The sequence below is a fragment of the Rhinoraja longicauda genome, unplaced genomic scaffold (genome assembly GCF_053455715.1).
Source record: "Rhinoraja longicauda isolate Sanriku21f unplaced genomic scaffold, sRhiLon1.1 Scf001735, whole genome shotgun sequence".
Taxonomy (NCBI): domain Eukaryota; kingdom Metazoa; phylum Chordata; class Chondrichthyes; order Rajiformes; family Arhynchobatidae; genus Rhinoraja; species Rhinoraja longicauda.
In genome coordinates, this window is record NW_027602950.1 from 4,632 (window position 1) to 24,471 (window position 19,840).

At 39.3% G+C, this 19,840-nt stretch overlaps 1 protein-coding gene across 1 annotated transcript; it reads left to right on the forward strand.

The window, feature by feature from the left end:
* Positions 1–3,529: 3,529 nt before the first annotated feature.
* On the forward strand, positions 3,530–19,504 carry LOC144591755 (AP-4 complex accessory subunit RUSC2-like). Its single transcript, XM_078395783.1, has 3 exons — positions 3,530–3,565; positions 9,195–11,204; positions 18,605–19,504. Exons 2-3 carry the CDS (start codon positions 9,287–9,289, stop codon positions 19,468–19,470), a joined length of 2,784 nt encoding a protein of 927 aa, XP_078251909.1. The 5' UTR covers positions 3,530–3,565; positions 9,195–9,286; the 3' UTR covers positions 19,471–19,504.
* Positions 19,505–19,840: the final 336 nt, after the last annotated feature.

Here is a 19,840-nt window from a genome sequence, read left to right on the forward strand (position 1 = left end):
ACGGTTGCCTCCTACTCCCCTTAGAATCTTTCTTCCTTTTTGGAATGAAATGATCCTGCGTCTTCCTGATTATGCCCAGAAATTCCTGCCATTGCTGTTCCAATCCTACTAGGATCCCTTTCCAGTCTACCTTGACCAGCTCCTCTCTCATGCCTTCATAGTCCACTTTGTTCAACTGCAACACTGACACTTCCGATTTAACTTTCTCCTTCTCAAATTGCAGATTAAAACTAATCATATTATGATCACTACCTCCAAGTGGTTCCTTTACCTCGAGTTCTCTTTATCAAATCTGGTTCATTGGACAACACTAAATCCAGAATTGCCTTTTCTCTGGTAGGCTCCATTACAAGCTGCTCTAAGAATCCATCTCAGAGGCACTCTACAAACTCTCTTTCTTGGGGTCCAGAACCAACCTGATTTTCCCAGTCTACCTGCATATTGAAATCCCCCATCACCACAGTGGCACGACCATTCTTACATGCCAGTTTTAACTCCTGCTGCATCTTATACCCTACATCCGGGCTACTATTTGGGGGTCTGTAGATAACACCAATTAGTGTCTTGTTTGCCTTTACAATTCCTCAACTCAATCCACAGTGACTCTACCTCGTCAGTCCCTATGTCGTCCCTCGCAAGGGACTGAATTTCATCCCTCACCAGCAGATGATACCCGTTAAGCCACCAGCATTCATTAAAGCCATGGCGAGGACTGTAACTTAATACCAAGATTTTTAAAGGCTTGGAGTTCAGTGTGTTGTAAGTGGCGGAGTGGAAGTCCAACGCAAAACCTCCGCATTTGGGCAAACATTACCGGCAAATTACTTCATGCCATCGCATTCTATGGTCTCTTTTGTATTTTGTTTTGGAAAAAAATAACGTTCCAAAATGAAAGAGTGCTGTAGGGAAGTAGCCCTTTGCGGAGTACTTTCTCTAAAATACAATAAGGACAGAAGTCCATGGAAGCACAAGAGATGGACTGTAGTGTTTTGTTGCTGAGGTGTAGGATTAGAGTTAGAGTAACACTTCTGGAAGGGACCCATTCCTTCTCTCCCAAGATGCTGACCTGCTGAGTTACTCCAGCATTTTGTGAATAAATCGATTTGTACCAGCATCTGCAGTTATTTTCTTATATATAGCATGAAAGAGATGATTGGTTGGGGAGTTGGATAGCAGTAGGGAAGCAGCTGTTCTGGATGTTCGACATTTCAAACACTTATATCTTCTAGCAGAAGGCAGATGAGAGAAAAGGGAATGGGCAGGTAGGCAGGCATCCTTGATACTTCCAGATTTCCTGATGCAATGCATTGTGAAGATGGACTGGATTGAAGAAAGCTTATGAGCTTATGATGGGCTGGCTGTGTTCATCACTCTCTGTAGGTTCTGGCGGTCAAGAGCAGAGCAGTTGCCCTAGCTGGCTGATATGTATCTGGTCAGAATACTTTCTAGAATGCATTTGTAGAATTCTGAAGGAATCCTCGTGGACATGCTGAATCTTCTGACAACTAAGACATCTACTGATTTTCTTGTTTCGTGTTTTCTTCATTACTCCATCAGTGTGAAGTGACTAGGTTAGGTTGCTTGTGATATGGATTGCTGGGAACTTGAAGCTGTTCACTATCTCTGCAGCAGCTCCATTGATGACAACAGGGTTGCAGTCACTCCTTCTCCATCGTAGGTCCACAATCAAACCTTTTGTCTTGTCGACATTAAGGGCTAGATTGTTCTCACACGATACAAATGTCGGCCATTAGCATCTTTCAAAACTTCGTTATGATCGATGTTAGAGCAGCAGTCATTGGCATTAGTCATTGAGATAAGCCATTTTATTTTTCTTAGGGACTGGAATATTGGAGGTTTGTTTTAAAGTAGATGGGATCAGAAGACTGTTGAAGTGAGAGGTTGAAGACGCCGGGGTAGACTGTGGTCAGCTGATTGGAGCAGGTTTTGGATTCAAATATAATTTTCAAAGTCACATGCAACGTTGCATAATGATATTCTGCAGAATATTATAATTAAGCTCTTAAAATAGCAATTCTTAACTGGAAGTTTTGCTGGAAATAATGGGGCTATTTGAGATGACCTTGTGTGAAGATTGCTGGTTTGAGCTCAGGAATAGACATCCTGAACATGAATGATACTTTATTGTCACATGTGACAAGTCACAGTGATATTCTTTGTTTTGCATATCCAAGGTCATAAGCGATAGAATAGAATAGAATAGTTCCTTTATTGTCATTGTAACATGAGCCATGTACAACGAAATTGTAAAATGTCAGCCAGTCAGTGCACCATTCAAACATTTCTAAAAGCTAACGATACATACAAGGTAAAATATTTTAAAAAAGATAAACAACTAAAATAAATATCATGAAAATAGCACGCATAAACACCCAACCCTACATCCTTCTGTCGATTTCACAGTCTCTTATTATGTATCGCCCATTGATAGGAGCATAATTAGACCATTCGGCCCATCAAGTCGAATCCGCCATTCAATCATGGCTAATCTATCCCTCCCTCTTAACCCCATTTTCCTGCCTTCTACCCATAACCCCTGACAACCGTACTAATCAAGAATCTATCTCTGCTTTAAAAATATCCATTGACTTGGCCTTCACAGCCTTCTGTGGCAAATAATTCCACAGATTCACCACCCTCTGATGAAAGAAATTCCTTCTCATCTCCTTCCTAAAGGAATGTTCTTTAATTCTGAGGCTATGGCCTCAAGTCCTAGACCCTCCCACTAATGGAAACATCCTCCCCACATCCACACTATCCAAGACTTTCACTATTCGGCACATTTCAATTAGGTCCCCCCTCATTCTTCTAAACTCCAGCAAGTACAGACCCAGTGCCTTTAAACGCTCATCAAAAGTTAACCCACTCATTCCTGGGACCATTCTAATAAACCTCCCATGGACCCTCTCTAGGGTCGGCACATCCTTCCTCAGATATGGTGCCCAATCCAAAGAGTCGCCACATCAAGGGCACCGACAAAGTTACAAAGTATTCAATTTTACCTCATTCCATTTGTGGTCCCCCTTAGTTCTCGGCGGTTTCCCCCATGCCGGGCCCTCCTTTGTTCTCGGCTTCGCATTTGTCCTCCGGCACCCACGTGGCCTGTCCTAGACCACGACCTCCGTGCTGACCTCGACCACCAGCCTGACCTCCTTACCACCAGCCATGACCTCCGTGCTGACCTGACCTCATCGACCGCCAGCCCGACCTCCTTAGCGACTGCCCACCCAACATTGTAGCTGTGGAAATGGACACGCACGGAAATATTAGAGCGGTTATAAATGTACTTTCCCAAGATACTAAGAAATGTGGCTCATGTTGCCACCTTTAGCATGCTCCCCAATGGTGGGGTGGTTAAGCTCAATTCTTTTAATGAGCACTTAAACCATTCTGTTTTCTTCCACTCAGTTGGTTTTGTTGTTTGGTCCTGTAGAACCAGTAGGACAACTGTTGGAACGAAACAAAATCTTCGCACAAAAATATGGTGGCAGGGATAGAAAAAGATGTGGAATGACATGTGAGGTCATGCCATGGATGTCAGATGGTAAGCAGACCCAGTCTACCTGAGCCAATAAAAAGCACACTGTTACCGACAGGAGCATGAGAAGATGTTGCTGTAGATTTTCTAGGCCCATTTCCATCAGGAGAGGCAATACTAGTTGTGAACAACTACTACAGCATATACTATGAGTATGCGTTAATTAAGTCAACAACATCGGAAAAGACTAGCATTTCTGATGGAAATCTTCGCAAGACACGGTCTACCAGTGACATTATGTTCAGACAATGGGCCTCAATTCATTTCTCAGAAGTCTGCTGACTATATGAAGATCACAGGTGTGTGCCATCACAAAGTTACACCAAAGTGGCCACAAGCTAATGGAGAGGTGGAACAGCAGAATCAATCGCTAGAGACGAGGATGAGAATTTCCCAAGCAGAAGGCAAATGGAGAGTCTGAAGAAGGGTCTCGACCCGAAACGTCACTCATTCCTTCTCTCCTGAGATGCTGCCTAACCTGCTGAGTTACTCCAGCATTTTGTGAATAAATACCTTCGTGAGGCAAATGGAGATGCTCTTATCAAACGTAGCAGCATATAGAGCTGCACCATACAGCACAACGGGGAAGAGTCTGGCAAATTGTTGTTTGAAAGGACAATCTGGACCAAGATACCATGGGTTAGTGAGATAGTTAATAACCAAGAAGTGAGAGATTATGATGAAGAAAAGAAAGGGGCATCAAAGCTCTAAGCAGACAGGCGACGAGGTGCCAAACGATCAGATGTGATGCCAGGAGATGAGGTACTAGTGAGGAGAGAAAGTCCAAGCAAAATAGACATCCCCTTCTTTCCACAACCATACACAGTGGTGTCCAGACAAGGAAATAGGCGACGATGAAGTTGCCAGATGGAGTCAAATATGATAGAAACACATCGTATGTGAAAAAGTATCACCGTTGTGATAGTCCAGGGACGCTGCAGACTGAAGTTGAGTGTGGGGAATCAGACTCAAGTCGACCAAATTGACGAGCCAAGAATGCACGAGTCTGAGGAGGTGACTATGCAAAACCCGAATCGAGATGATGAACTGGTGGAACAGGACTTGACAGATCAGAATTCAGTACCAGCCAAATACGAGGACTATGAGATGAGTTGACATGTAGAAATGATATGTTATCAATGGAACGAATACCATATCCTAAATGGTGCTGCAATTTTCAGTTTGCAATACGATGACGCGGAAATCCTTTTTGTTTGATAAGGGAGAGATGTCATGGTAATTGACATTGTATTTAAATGAATCACATGTTACTACGAGTCAGAAAGGTCAGAGGGCACATGTTGGCAAGATGTAACGGAATGGAAAAATAAAACAAACATTCTGTTTTCTAGTGTCCTTGGAGTGTGTTTATTATATTTGGATCAAGGCGAGGATCTGACAAACTAGGCCATCTCCAAACAATGTGAACTGGTTCACTTTTAAGGGCGGCACAGTGGCACAGCGGTAGAGCTGCTTCCTCACGGCGTCAGAGACAGGGGTTCATTCCTGACCTCAGGTGCTGTCTAGGAGTTTGTACGTTCTCCCTGTGACCACACGGGTTTTCTTCGGTTTCCTTTCACATTCCAAAGACATGCAGGTTTGCAGGTTAATTGGCTTCTGTACATTGCCCCTAGTATGTAGAACTAGTTACGGGTGATTGATGGTCGAGATTTCCATGCCGTATCTCTAAACTAAATCTCTTTCATCCTATTAGTTCCCCACAACACCTTTCTCTGCTTGCCTTACATTCCTTTGTCCTCAGTCCCCCATACACCCAACATGACATCTGTTTGCATGGTGAATGGACCGTTTGCATGGTGAATGACATGCTAAGTATGTCATTATTGGTACTGCTTGGAAGCCAGTGTTAAAATCCTGTACAAAGTGACATTGGTCCTTGTTTACTTGTGCTATGCTCATGTATTGAAGACTGGTGACCACACAAAAATTCTCAACAAGAAAATAAAGAATCAATATATGACATGATTCAGTGAGCATTTGTACAGTTTTTTTTAAACAATCCGTGTTAAATGACTGAATATTAACTTTCAATGATTTGTGAATGAGACCAACATGAATACCAATTTTCAATCTCTCTAATTTTAAAAATACTCTGCCTTTCAGTTTTTTTCTGACAAGGTGAATGGTGTCATATTTGTCCACATTATGACATATCTGCCATGAACATCATCTGCCAGGCCTATTTATATTCAGTCATCATTTGCTTGCCCGACATCATATTCTCCTAACGTACATTCTAATGTACCCCGTGTTTCTGCCCAAAGTCTCTATGCATCCACCATACAGTCCATACTGCCACTAGCATTGTATCATCTGCAGACATGGATGTGTTACACTTGTTCCTTTCATCCAGATCACCGATATAGTTTGTGAACAGTTGGGGCTCACTGGTCACAGAGCCTATCAGCAATTTATTTATTCTTACTTCATTAATTTGTCTTCAATCTATTTCAATATTGTACATTACTTCTAATATCATGTGCAGTACTTTGTGTAAGTACAAAGTACTTTTGTACTTTGTACTTACACTTGAGACACTTTATCAAAGGCTTTCTTAGCGTTCAAATATACCATATCAAGTGGTTCACTCATCAGTTCTGCATCTCTGGAGAGAAGGAATTACTCCAGCATTTTGTGTCTATCTTCGATTTAAACCAACATCTGCAGTTCTTTTCTGACACAATCTCTAAGTGGGGAGTGGGTGGTGGGGGGAGGGGGGGGGGGAACAGGAGACATATTGACTTTTGATACGCTTATCGCTTTTACGTATCTGTAGAAGTTCTTATAATCTGATTTGTTTGTTTATCCAAGTTGGACCCTTCAAGGGTAGGATCCTCCGAGTCCTAAGAAGGTACCTGGCCCAAAACATCTCCTATCCTAGTCCTCCAGAGATGCTGCCTGACCTGCTAAGTTGCTCTAGCACATTGTGTTCAACGTGAGATTCCAGGACCTACAGTTGGTTATGTCTACTCTCATATTCTACTTCCAATTTTCTTATCGGTGCCTTGTTTCCTCTTTGCTAATTTCCAAAATGTTCCCAATTCTCTGACATACCTATTTTGGGCTACATTACAGCGTATTCAATTGATCTAATATTGCCCTTAATTTCTCTTTATAGTATAACTGAACCACTTATCCAGCTGCATTTTTCAAAGAGGCTTTGAGTACATAGTTGAAACACTTTCTTTATCTGGTAACCCCTTCCCATGAAGGAGCTTGATATACAGTATTTATTTGGAGAGTATGGTATTGGGCAAGACTGAATGTAACTGGGGTTTCAATGCTGATGTTTTAATCTGGCAGCTGATACTCAAGTTGGTTTGTTTATCCTTTTTGGTATATTTGGAGCATTTTGCAGAGACTACATCAGTTGTATTTCTCCCTTGCCTTGAGATACCTACTGTAAATAATCCACGTTTCAGAAGGATATAGGAGGGCAGTCTTTGAATTCATGTATATTTGTGCTGGGTATGAAGTCTTGATCATCAAACATAAGATTCTTCCTTTGTGCTGACTTTATCCCATTTATTTTAAATCAGGGCACCGCTCCTTTCTTTTCCATTTTGCTTTCTCTGTATCCTGGAATAATTATTTTCCAGCCTTGATCTCTTTACAACCATGTCTCTACACTGGCTGTTGGATTGGAGAGTTTCTGTGCCCCTCTTGAACATATGACCTCACTTCTGATCCACAAGACTGCATGTCTCTTTCATTAAGCCTGCGGCACTATCCTGGTCCACAGGGCACCTGGTGCAGTATCCAGTAACTGGAAAAAGGTTTGCATTTGTTTCAGTGCAGGTTGATGACCTGTCCAAAGCTGTCTCGGTACTAGCAACTATGCCACATATATTTTGCCAAGGATCTATTCACATGTGCAGTCATTTGGTTATTTTTCATGTGTGCCATGACAAGACTGGAATTCAGATGTGGGAGATTTAAGCATTGAGACTCTGACTTTCTCTTTCACATGCTCTTGAATAGAGATGACACACACTAAGCAGCAATTCCTTCAAATTATTTTGTTTCACAAGGTGATTGAAGTATTGCTGCTGAAAACAGAATTATCTGATTAATAATGCAACTGATTCCTTGTTGTGATAAATTGCAAACCTATAAATATTTTCACTATAATATAGTTCAATTATTTAATGCAAAATTGCAAAGCAGGAGAAGGCCAGCTGGCCCATTAAATTTGTCCTATACCAGTCATAATAACACTCCTACTCCCCTATGAATATTTTGTTTCATGATTGACATTAACATGTATTTGTATGGGTTGGACAGTACCCTGCGAGGTTGTATGGTAAATGTGTACGTGTCTAGTGACCTCAGTTTTTGCACTTTTTATCTGTACTCATAATTGCACTTATTTCTGGGATAACATCATGACTTGCAATTTTGCATCATTCTGAGGTACATAATAAGTAGAAAATCTGTTAATAACTCCCAACTTATATTAACTTTGATCACCAAAGTTTTAATTGTATAAAGAAGTTCTAGACAGCCAGCGAAACCAAAATAAATTGACTAGCTAAGAATATAAATATATTATAAACTAAGCAGCAAAATACTGATCTATTTTAAATCTGTAATATTCCTAACAGGTTTTAATATATGGATATCTCATGTGAGTCCTTGTAGTTAATGTTCACAAAAATAGTAGAAAATAAATTGGCTTTGGTACAGTAATTGTGTTAAGCATTTATGGATTTTTAAAGTGACCAAGGTTATTCTTGTTTATCTTCCAGCATTTTGCATTTTAACATTGGATTATTGACAAATCATATCAACAATCCACCCTCGTCTAAAGAATGATTCAATAAAAATCCCAGTCATGGAAAGCATTAGAACCCAAAGGTCCAAATCACCTTATCTGCCCTATTTTACCACATTCACGAAATGTCATCTCAAACCGCCAATGTATTACTGTACAAACTTAAGAAATTGAAGCATAGGTAGGCTACTTGTCTCCTTTTATTTTCCAATACTTCAATAAGGACAGTACTGATCTTTTCCTTCACACTTTCCTGTAATAACTCCACATGCCTCAATTCTGTTAATACCCAAAAATCAATTTCTGGCTTGAATACTTTCAACAACTTAGTATCCATATTATTCATGGGTATGGAATTTCAAAGATGCATCCCTCATCTGCCTTCTCAAGCCATATAAAGAATTTTATACATTGCAGCAAAACCACTTCTCGTTCCCCAAACTCTAATAAATACAAGAATAATCTGCTTAATCCCTCAAAGATTGATGCCCTCCCTTCACCCTCCCAATGTCCTAGTAATGTTATTGTTAGAAAGTAATCTATCTAGTTTGTATTTGAATTGATCAATACTAATTATTTCACAAGATAGGGCTTGACCCATGGATCATCCTCTCATTCATTGAAATATTGATTCCAACGATTGGTTTTGAATTTTTAAATGCAGATTGTGTGCTTGTGTTTTATGGATCTGTGCTGAGCAAAGTAGCTTATCATGCTCTAAAGTATCAATCATTAATTGACCCTGAAAGCAGGAAGAAATGTTACTTACCTTGCTCAGTCAGGCATGCCTAATGTAACAAATGCTGTAAAGTTTTGTTTATTTTTTCTCCTGTTTTCCAGGTTTGTGAGCTGTGGTGCCATCAAGAAGCTATCAATATGCCCAGTGGAGATTCTGTATGATCTGCTCAGCTTGGCTGATGACCTGATCCATCATGGATAGCCCACCAAAACTTACTGGAGAAACTTTGATCGTACATCACATTCCTCTGGTTCACTGCCAGGTCCCCGACAGACAATGCTGCAGCATGGGCAAAAGACCAAACACTTTCTACCATAATGATCTGGGAATCACAAGGACTACATCACTGCCAGAGAGGGACCTGTTTCAGAAGGAAACGTTACTGTACAGCAGCTTAGTTCAGGCCTCTTGCTTACCTCCTGGGTCAGCACATGAAATTGAAGTTAGGCGACTAAATTCAAAGGAAATCAGCACAACTGAACAGCACAATTCGTTAATTTTGAATGAGAACAATGATCAGGAGAGCTCTAACAATTTGTCTTTTCATCCTCAGAATAGTAACATTAGTAACCCACCATTTGTCCTGCATGAACAGCCATTTCATCTTCATACTGCAGAAAACAGCACACAACAGTGGAGCCCCCCCAGTCGGCAAGACATTGTAGAAGATCAAGAGGAACAAACTCATGCATGTGATGACAAAACTTCAAATAGCACCACTGCATCAAGATCAGCATCAGATGAGTTACTGCAACTACCTATATGCAACTGTGCAAATGAAAGCACATCGACCTTATTCTTTGATTGCAATCAAGGATTGGGCAGCAGCCCAGATGAAATGTTCAGGAAGCAAGATCTACTCGAGAACAGAACATGTAGCTGCTCCAGCTTAGATATGCAACAAAGCAGAAGTTGTGTCTTTTCAGATCAATCTGAAGTAGATAATCAGCATATGGCCTACAATAGTGATTCGTCGTGCAACAGTTCAGATGGTGTGTTAGTCAACTTTACAGCCATCTACAATAAAATGAAAAGCCAGTCAAAGTCCAATTTAAGTTCAGGTAACATGTCCCATGATTCTTCGTATTGCAGTCACTCAGAGATGGGTGCATTCTACTTGGACTTACATTCTTCACCTAGTGATCCGAAGAACTCATGTGAGTCACACAATGGTGATCCTGCCCTGAAAACCTGTCTGTGCCAGCAGTGTTCCCCTGCTGTAGACAACAACTGCAATTCTTACCACCTGCCGTGTGAAAATGTGCCCTGTTCTTCTGAAAATTCAGATTTTACTACATGTTTTCAAAGTCAAGCAAGACTAGTTGTTGCCACACAAAACTATTACAGACTTGTGGCTTGCGACCTGTCTTCTCAGTCTACACCAAGCCCAGTAGAATCATCGATAACAAGCTGCTCAGAGGATCATACAAAAAGTACTAGCCCCAGTCAACCTACAGAGTATTACCTCTTTCGACAGCCTGAAGATAAAGAGAATAATGTCGATCAATGCTGTTCTAAGAAACCAGATGCAGAAACTACCAAAAACAACATTGAAGGTCAAGGGTACGTAAACATTGCTTCAAATACATCTGGCAGGCAAAGATCAAGGAGCTATGATCGCAGCTTGGATAAAAGTCCAACTCCCAGATTGGGATCCTTGGAACGCATGTATAGCTGCCCAGGCAAGCTAAGTGATGGTCAGACAGCAACATCTCAGAGATCACCACCAAGACGAGTGACTTCATTTGCTGAAATTGCTCGAACTAGGAAAAGAAGTGGGAACTCTCCACCACTGAAAACTAGTGGAGATTCGACAGAGTTTTCTCCAATACTCGAAAATCAGAAAGAAAATAATGTCTTTACTTATTCAGAAGAGGACCACTATCATGCTATGCCGGGCAGGACGACTACAAGGATGGATTTAACAACATCATGCGAGGCACCCTTTATTCATAATTTCAACAAAAACAGTCATTCAAGTGGGCATGAGAGAGCTCACATGGAAGGTTGTGAACCATGTCATAATGGAGAAGATGCCAGGAAACCAGAACTAATTAATAAACAACAAAGTGAGAGGGATGCATGTTCTGACATCAGAATGAAAGTGGAAGGTAAGCAGTTGGATAACCTCCGCTGGTCTTCTAGACCTTTACCACATAGCTTTTTAATCCAGGACATTTTTTTGTGATAATGTTTAGTATCTATTTATTTGCTTCATCTCAACAACAGTATTTTTGTTTTGAATGTAAGACCTGAAATTATTTTCAGTTAGCATCAGTTATGGCCAGAAAGGCTCACCTAATTTAACATTCACTACTCCACACAGCACAGCTTTACAGCACAATTATAACACACTATTGTTTTTGGCATTTGTCCATATCAAATCATCTGGTGTGATCTTTAACAAAGTGTCAATCTGTGGGAAGTCTTGTGCTTTAAGGTTAATTAAGTGGAAACTATCTACACTCTGGGACCAGAGATAAGAGCTCCAAGATGAGAGAGGCATTCTCTGTTAAATTCTTGTGAGGTTTATTTGCTGCTGCAATACGAGCGTGGTGTTCATCATGCTGGTGTTTTGAACAATGTCATCTGGCCTGCTCTCGTAAACCTTCCAGGTGCATTCACACCATGAATTCAACTACTAATTTATTTTCATAATAGGAAACAAACAGGATACAGTAGCAAAACAATTATGTTGTTTGGGACACATACTGGAAAACTTGTTCTCAGTTTTGGAAATTTGAAATTGTTCCAAGAAAATCTGAGAAATAACATGCTCATAAAAGCAAGAATGTTATTAAAAACACCAAACAAATTACTTGATATCCAAGTAAAGAAACCTGTTTTTGGTATATTTTTTAATTCATTCTCACTTAACTTCCTTCTGAAGTCATTCTGTTGTATTAAGCTACAACACAAAAGTAATGAAGCAAGTTCTTCTTTTTGATATTCCTGCTGTTTATTCTTCTTCCTTAGCTTAAATGTCTTGGATTGTTTATATTAAATGAGAAAAATGTGATTGTTATATTTTGGTCTTTTAAGGTTTATCCAGAGTGGTGTTGCTAAATCACGTTCAGAAAGTTTATTGAAATGTTTCATGGTATTATTGAGAGATGTCAATCAGAAAGTAATTTGCATTATGATACAGTTGGTATATTCTGTAAACATTTAAATGAAACAAACTCTTCAGCCCAGTGTGTCTGTTCTGGCCATACCTCTTCCTTTTTCCAGCTATTGGCCTGTAACCTTATATGCCATGATAGGCTTCTCAACCTCACCACTCTAACTCCCATTTGAAACTGGCAGTAAAGGCCATATTCATGTGTCTTACAGAAGTTCAATTGATTACCTGTAAAAAATAATAGAATTTTCACATCACCAATGTTCTCTTAATGCAAATAGCTGGAATACAGTGGATGAAAAATTTAACTAGATGTCCATCATTATCGTAGTTTAGAGATTTAGTTTAGAGATAAACATCTGTTTTTAAATAAATTTATAATTTCACACGGCTGCAGTTGAGAACTCCATATACTTCCAGTCATTCTATATTTCTGCTTGTGTTGTGTGACTGCTGCATTCATATTAAGTAAGTTTACATTTTAGTAAGTTATTATTTCTTTGCCTAAAATATATTAGTGCATATTAGAAAATTCTGAAAATAGATCAATATTTCTCTGCTAGTTATCAACACAATTAATATTTATAGTCATACAGCATGGAAACAAATCCTTTAGTCAACTGTGCCTATGTTGGCTATCATGTACTTATAAATAATAATCTGCTATTTTCCAGCACTCAGCCTGTAACCTTGTATGCCGTAACATTTCAAGTGCTCATTATCGTGAGAGTACTTGCCTTTGGCATCCGTTAGGCAGTGCATTTCCGATTTCAAACACTCTTTGAATTAAAAGATTCCTCCCCAAATCACCTATAAATCTCATACATTTTACCTTAAAACCTATTCCCTTTGGTTATTGACCCCTCTGCTAAGGTGAAAATGTTTGCACTATCCATGCCTGCCATACCGCTCATAACTATGAGTACCTCAGTCAGATACCCCCACCCATCCAGCCACCACTCCAAGGAAAAGAAACTCAGCTTGTACAGTCTCCTATTGCTGAAATGTATCTCGGATAACATCCTGGTGAATCTCCTCCGCATCCTTTCTAATTCAATCATATTGTAACTAAAGTTCAGCAATGAAAACTACAAAGTACTTTTCAACTTTGGAATAACTAATGTCCTACGCAGTTGTGCTGTGTCCTCTCTACTCTTATACTCCATGCCTCATTTAATGAAAGCAAGTATTCCATATTCTATCTTAAGCACCTTATTTTCCCATGTTGCTGTCTTCAGGGATCCTTTAGGCATGTACACCTAGGTCAAATTGCAGAGTTGTAGATGTTGCCGAATCCATCGCACACACCAGGCTTCCCACCATTGACTCCATCCATGCTGCCTCAGAAGAGCAGCCAACATAATCAAAGACTTATCCCACACCGGTCATTTCTTCTCCCTGCTCCAGTCTGGCAGAAGATAGACGTTTGAAAGCACGCACCACCAGACTCAGGAACAGCTTCTTCCCCTCTGTTGTCAATATTCTATACGGTCCTTCCATAGGATAGGATACTGTCTGATTCACCTCTACCTCATTGCGAACATAGGACTTTGTCCATGGAACTGGTGCACAATAATGCTGAAAACTATATTCAGTACTCTGTATCTTATCTCCATCAATTGTACTAGAGTTTGACTTGATTTTGACTTTTCACTACCTCGTTGCACATGACAATGATAAACCTAAACATTCGGTTCCTCTGTATTTCTTAGGGTTCATTGTCTATGTGCTAGCCTTATTAATGCTCCCAAAATATATTACATTAAAATACATTTTGCCATTTCCCTGCCTATCTTACCAACTCGTCAATGTGATCCTCTGGCTGAAGACTAAACTACTGTTCTCATCATCAACAATGCCACTAATTTTCATGTCATCTGCAAACCTACTATCAGACCTCCTGCATTCATATCCACATCTGTTCTGTATCTAACAAACAGCAAGAGTTCTACATCAAACTCTGCGGTACACTGCAGGTCACAGGCTTCCAATTGAAAAAGCAATCATTAACCATCATCCTCTACCTCCTACCTCAACATGCTATTATAATAATCTAGATTTTCAATTATTTTCCATTTACAGTTTCTAGTTTTCAAATTGACTAGTCATACTTTAAAAGGATCAAATTCCAGAGTGAAAATATAACTCACTTTTTTATCAGTCCAGTGGCAAAGATGCTGAAGGGGAATAACAGCATAAAAATGAGAAGGTCTGGAGAGGAACATTATTGTCTGAAGAGAAGGAAATTTACATTTGTCTTAACATTTCCATGTGACCCAAAGGATACACTGGAAGGAGCCTAGATCCAGTGAACAATTGTTGTCGTCGTTGTCTTCGGACATTTAAATTCATTTGTGACTGAGACACAAATGAACCTCACGGTTGTTTGAAGATTGGAGAGTAGAGGCAACATTCCTCAGGAGAATAATTAGTGGATGGGAATAGGAGCCGGTACACTAACTTGATGACAAGAGTACTTATTTGGAAGTGGCAAGGATGAGGAAAAGAAGGAAATTACACCTTCACCTGCATTTCTTTAAAGGAGCTGAAGGATTGATGGTGGTAGGCAGCACTCTGCTTTAAGACCAGGAAGCACTATTCATTCTGACAGTGGGGAGGGTTGCAGTTGAGAGCTGGGAAAGGAGGAATTCAGATACATATTTAAATTAGATTACTGTCATATACACCAAGATGCAATGAAATTCCTTGTTCACATGAGATTCAGAGACTAAACAATGTATATGGTGATGATAGAAACAAAAATAAAAACAACAAATGCAAAAAAGCAGAATGGTGCAAATCGGAAAGAGTGCCAAACAATACCATAGAGCAATAATGAAATAACTGAATGTGGAAGGGGCGTGAAAGAGGTAATTAATTCACGAGTCTGATGGCAGCGAGGAAGTAGCTGTTCTTAAGCTGGATGCCTAGGGTTTAAAGCTCCTGTATCTTCTCCCAGAAAGTATAAGAGAGAAAAGGTAATGCCCAGAGGATCAGGCTTCCTTGATGGTCCTTCCAGCCTTCCTGATGCCACACGCTGCGAAGCTGGACTGGATGGAAGGTAGTGACGAGCCTTTGATGGAATAAGGGTGACACAAGGTTTATTATGCTGGTTTATTAAAAAAATACAAAGTGCTGGTGTGACCCAGCGGATCAGGGAGCATCTCTGGAGAACATGAATAGGCAGTATTTCGGTTCTGAACTCTTCTTTCGGACTCTGGAATAAGGGTAATATAAAGTTGGGCATGAGTATACTTCTAACCTTACAAGCATCGTAAGTTGACAGTGCCATTTTAAGACTATTTTGAGCTAGGAGTGTACAATCCAAAACATCCCCTGGACAACCTTTTTGAGTTTCCCAATGCTAAACTCAAGGTTATGAACGTGATTCACCACACCAACTCTCGGCTAATACCCTGATTGAAGTGAAATAATCACAATAGCGATTTACTCTGGGTTAAGCTTGCTTTCAGTTGTGTAGTGCTGAAAAAACAGTGAGACGTGAATCATTTTCAATGAAAAACTGCGTTGTGAACCTCAGTACAACAAAATATATCTGCCCAGTGTCTGCACTGCTCAGTTTTCTTGTGACAAATTCAGGAGATTATGAATTCAAAACCATTCTGGAGAAAGTGCAGCCCTAATGGATGTGCCATCTTGTTGAAGAGATGTTTAATGGCTTTTCAGGTCTCTGTTCTCCTCCTGAGATTTCTGACTCAGCAATAGTATGGGAACGTAAGGACTGCAGAGGTTTATGCAGCACTCCACCACCTCCCCCCAAGAGCTATTATCGGTGGATAATAAATTCTGGCCTTGCCAGTGATGCCCAGATCTCAGAAAATGAATTTCAATGAAGACAGGCATAACTGGTCTTGTGATAATATCTCAAAAAGGAGCAGGGGAGCTGTGTGTACATTTACTAGATTGAAAATGTAATTCTTTGGAAGAGAAATAGAGGATAAATGAAAGGTTCCAAAGAATTCAGAATGCCATTTGTGTAAGATTTATGCAGGCCTTTTACTGAATGATAAAATATAGGATTTTTATAGAATGAAATGTATTCTGACAATATACCAGTATACTCCAGAGAAAAACGTTAGAAAATGAATATTCCTAATAAATCTTGTACGATACAGTCTGTACAATTGAGAGAGTCTTATAATTTCAGAGAACAGATCTTAATAATGCATGAGCAGATATTTGTTAACAATGTTTCTGTTCCCATTTGAAATAAATTGTGGTTTATTAGAATACAACATTCTTAGAATAGGATTCTTTTGGATGAGTTTCTTAAAAAAATTGATAACATTTAATTTTACAGTCCCAAAATGATCGTTTGAATATAAACATATGTTTTTAGTATCTCAATATTTTTTCTCATCACAGTTAATCCTCTATTCTGATTATGTTTGCCCCCACTAAGCTGTTTGGACAACAGTCTTTATACATATCCTACAATGTCTACATGAAATTTATACATTTCAATTATCCTTTCTTAATCTTTTAAATTCTGGAAAATATAGCAACACGATTTAATTTTCCTTAATAAGACTTTCTGCTTTTTCTTGGACTCAATCTACTGAACCCTATGTTATTTCTTATCTAAGATAAGCATATCCTTCTTTGGACAAGACGACCAAATCTTGTCAAAGTATTCAAGGTCTGAACCCACAATGTAATTGAAAAAGGACTTGCTTTAACATCCTTCAATCCCCTTCCAACGTAGTCTAACCTACTGTTTAACTTCTATTTTTTTTATTTGCCCTTTGATTCATGCACAAGGTCCTCTAGATCCTTCTGAATGTATATTTGCTAATTTCTTGTCTTCTAATAATTTTCTTCTCATTTTTCAAACCACTTTTATACTTCCCTATTTTATACTGTACCTTCTTGTCCAGTTATTGAGCAGTTTATATTCCTGTGCAGCTTCTTTGCATTGCATCATTGTTTACTTTTCCATCAATGTGATCTTGCCAGGCAAATTACATTGCTGTATCATAAGTATTATGCCCTACTAGAACACTTAACCAAGAGGTTAAGTTAAATTAACCAATATGTTGAGGGAAACCTATTTAGGTCAAAGGTATTTACTTATGTTTATTAATCTAAAACTATAACTGATTGCAGGCACATGGGCTGAAAACCCTTTTGATGGAGTCCTCAATGTAGATTGCCTGAACATTACTGTCAGTAATTATAATTTTATTGTAGCTTGGATGGTATTATGTAGCTATTACATTTCAATTTGGGTTCTGAACCATGTTTTGGATATCAGCTGTAGAAAATGTAGCCACAAGATTTTTTTTTCATGTAGTCCCTATTTTTAGGCACTGTGATGAAATTTTGTCAGAAAACTAACACAGTACTTCATGCAAGAATGGCATATTTTTTATAAATTTTAACTGGTCTTTTACATAGAAGCAGCTGAGCATATTCAATTATGTTAAGCAGTGTCCAATGCATGATTTATGCTACTTCTTTGCATAGCTTTTACTGTGTATATAAACTTATGATTGCCACGTACCTTAGCTACAAAAGCAAGTGTTAACCAAGGGCTAAGGGTTGTTTCTGAGTTGCTTATCTGGGATGCTGCTGGAGAATCCAGCAATGAACATCCTTTCAGGGTGTGTCTTTATTTTCAGGTAAGTTCTTGCTTTCTTCAAATATTCCCAGCTTTACACCAACCACTGTGCATATGTCTCCTTGGAATCCTTCACCTTCTCTCTGATCTTTTCCTTAACCTTTTCCCAGATGTCTTGCCTCAAAAACCTACTCACCACCACCTGCCACCACATCTTCTGTCCTCATCCCAGTCACCTCTTTTCCCATCCCAACTCCCCTTCACCAAAATCTGAACCCTGGTCCTTTCTTCCCCCACCCTTCACTACAACAACACCCAATTTACTTTCTTCCCCCACCCTTCACTACAACAACACCCAATTTCTCCCTCTCAACCTTGGAAGAGGTCACTGAGATAAATTATTTTCCCCAGTTTGTGCACAAATACAGGACCCAAAATTTTCTATTCACGTTGCATTATCAGACCGTTCGTTACACACACCCTCAAACAGCCTACACATAGCTGGTGTGTAAAATATATATCATCTAAAGTCTTTTAAAGTTCATCAATTCTCATGTTGAGCAGAGACCTCAAATAAAGGAGTATTGTATAATTATTAATCATTAGCATTATTTTGAAACGTAATCAATTTTGTTGTAAATGTATCTTTGGTCTTTTTTAACTAAACTGTTTTTTCAATAAATTTCATTCAATAATTTGAATCATTCAATTTCAGGGCAATTAAATACTTAAAAAAATTATTTAATCCACTTGGCATTCTGTTGTTTTTCATCTTTGTCACCTCTCTTTATCTTCTTTTGGTACCACAGGTGATGGAACTGAATGCAACGCAGTTATCCGTTATAGTAAGGAACAGCGTCCTACTACATTACCCATTCAACCTTTCATTCTACATCATCCATTGAGCAAACAGTTTCCCAGGGTTCGGCCAGTGCAAAACCACAGTAAATCTTCAGTTTCGTATATGTACAGTATTCCAAATAGTCAGCTGACAACAAATGAACATTCAAGTGGATCATCTAGTTCTTCGAGTGGAATGTTGTCATTGGAAAATGTACCAACAATAGGTCTGTCACAGAATGGATTTAGCACAGATGAGAGTGAGAAACCAGGTATCTCTTTTCCCATAAATGAATACTGCCTACGGAGACCCATGCCAGATGCAATTAGGCCCTCGCCATTGGGAAGCTACTCGCCAATAAAAAATGATGCACCCATCTTGCAGAGTAGAGACTCATCATCTTCTGGAATGTCATCAGACAGAGGTTTTGGTGGCCACCCGCCAAGAAGTAGATCCTGTCCTTTATCTGCAAATCTCCTTCCAAAGCAATCGCCTCCAGCAAAGGTTATATCACCGAACAAAAACCACCTTCCACAGATCAGAGTTGAAAGGAAGAGTCCAAAGGAGGCCCCGAAGAAGGAGGAAAGATGCTTTCAACCTGCACAGAATTCTACTTTTTCTTCTCAGAAAGTAGTGTTACCAACATCAACAGTAAATGGTTTCAAGAATCACGTGAACAATCAATGGGATAACAAAAGCAGAAGTGGAAAAGCAACACTACTTCATCATATGGCATCGGGTTTCATGGCTGGTAAATGTCTGACTTTACTTTCTAACAGTAACACAGCGAAATGTAGGTATAATGGCCAAAATCTTCATTACATTGTTATTTAACTCTAATCCATCTGTTTAAATGATTGTCCCAGTGAGAATCCAACCTAATCATTCATCTCTTTTGGAATGTAGTTATTTGACTCAGCACTATTGACCTTGACTTGCATGCTTTGATATCAAAGGGAATAAAAGTACCCTCCTGGCAACTTATTATAAAGTGAATGAGGACCTGGAACAAATTAGCATTAGCGAAATATTAGAATTGGAGATGCACAGGATGAAAAGGTAATAAATCTCAGGATTTGATGACTTACAATCTACAGTTTTGAAGGATGTGGAATAAATATAGTGAATCGACTGCTGCCGTCTTCCAAAATTCCATAAATGCTCGAACTGTTCGCACAGGTTGGAAATAACAAACATAACACCA

What these genes read in the sequence shown, in the direction of transcription:
- LOC144591755 (XM_078395783.1), top strand. Translation starts at nt 9,287, where the DNA reads ATGGATAGCCCACCAAAACTTACTGGAGAAACTTTGATCGTACATCAC. An exon ending in CATCAGAATGAAAGTGGAAG is followed by an intron (nt 11,205 to 18,604) that starts GTAAGCAGTTGG and finishes TTGGTACCACAG; the next exon opens with GTGATGGAACTGAATGCAAC.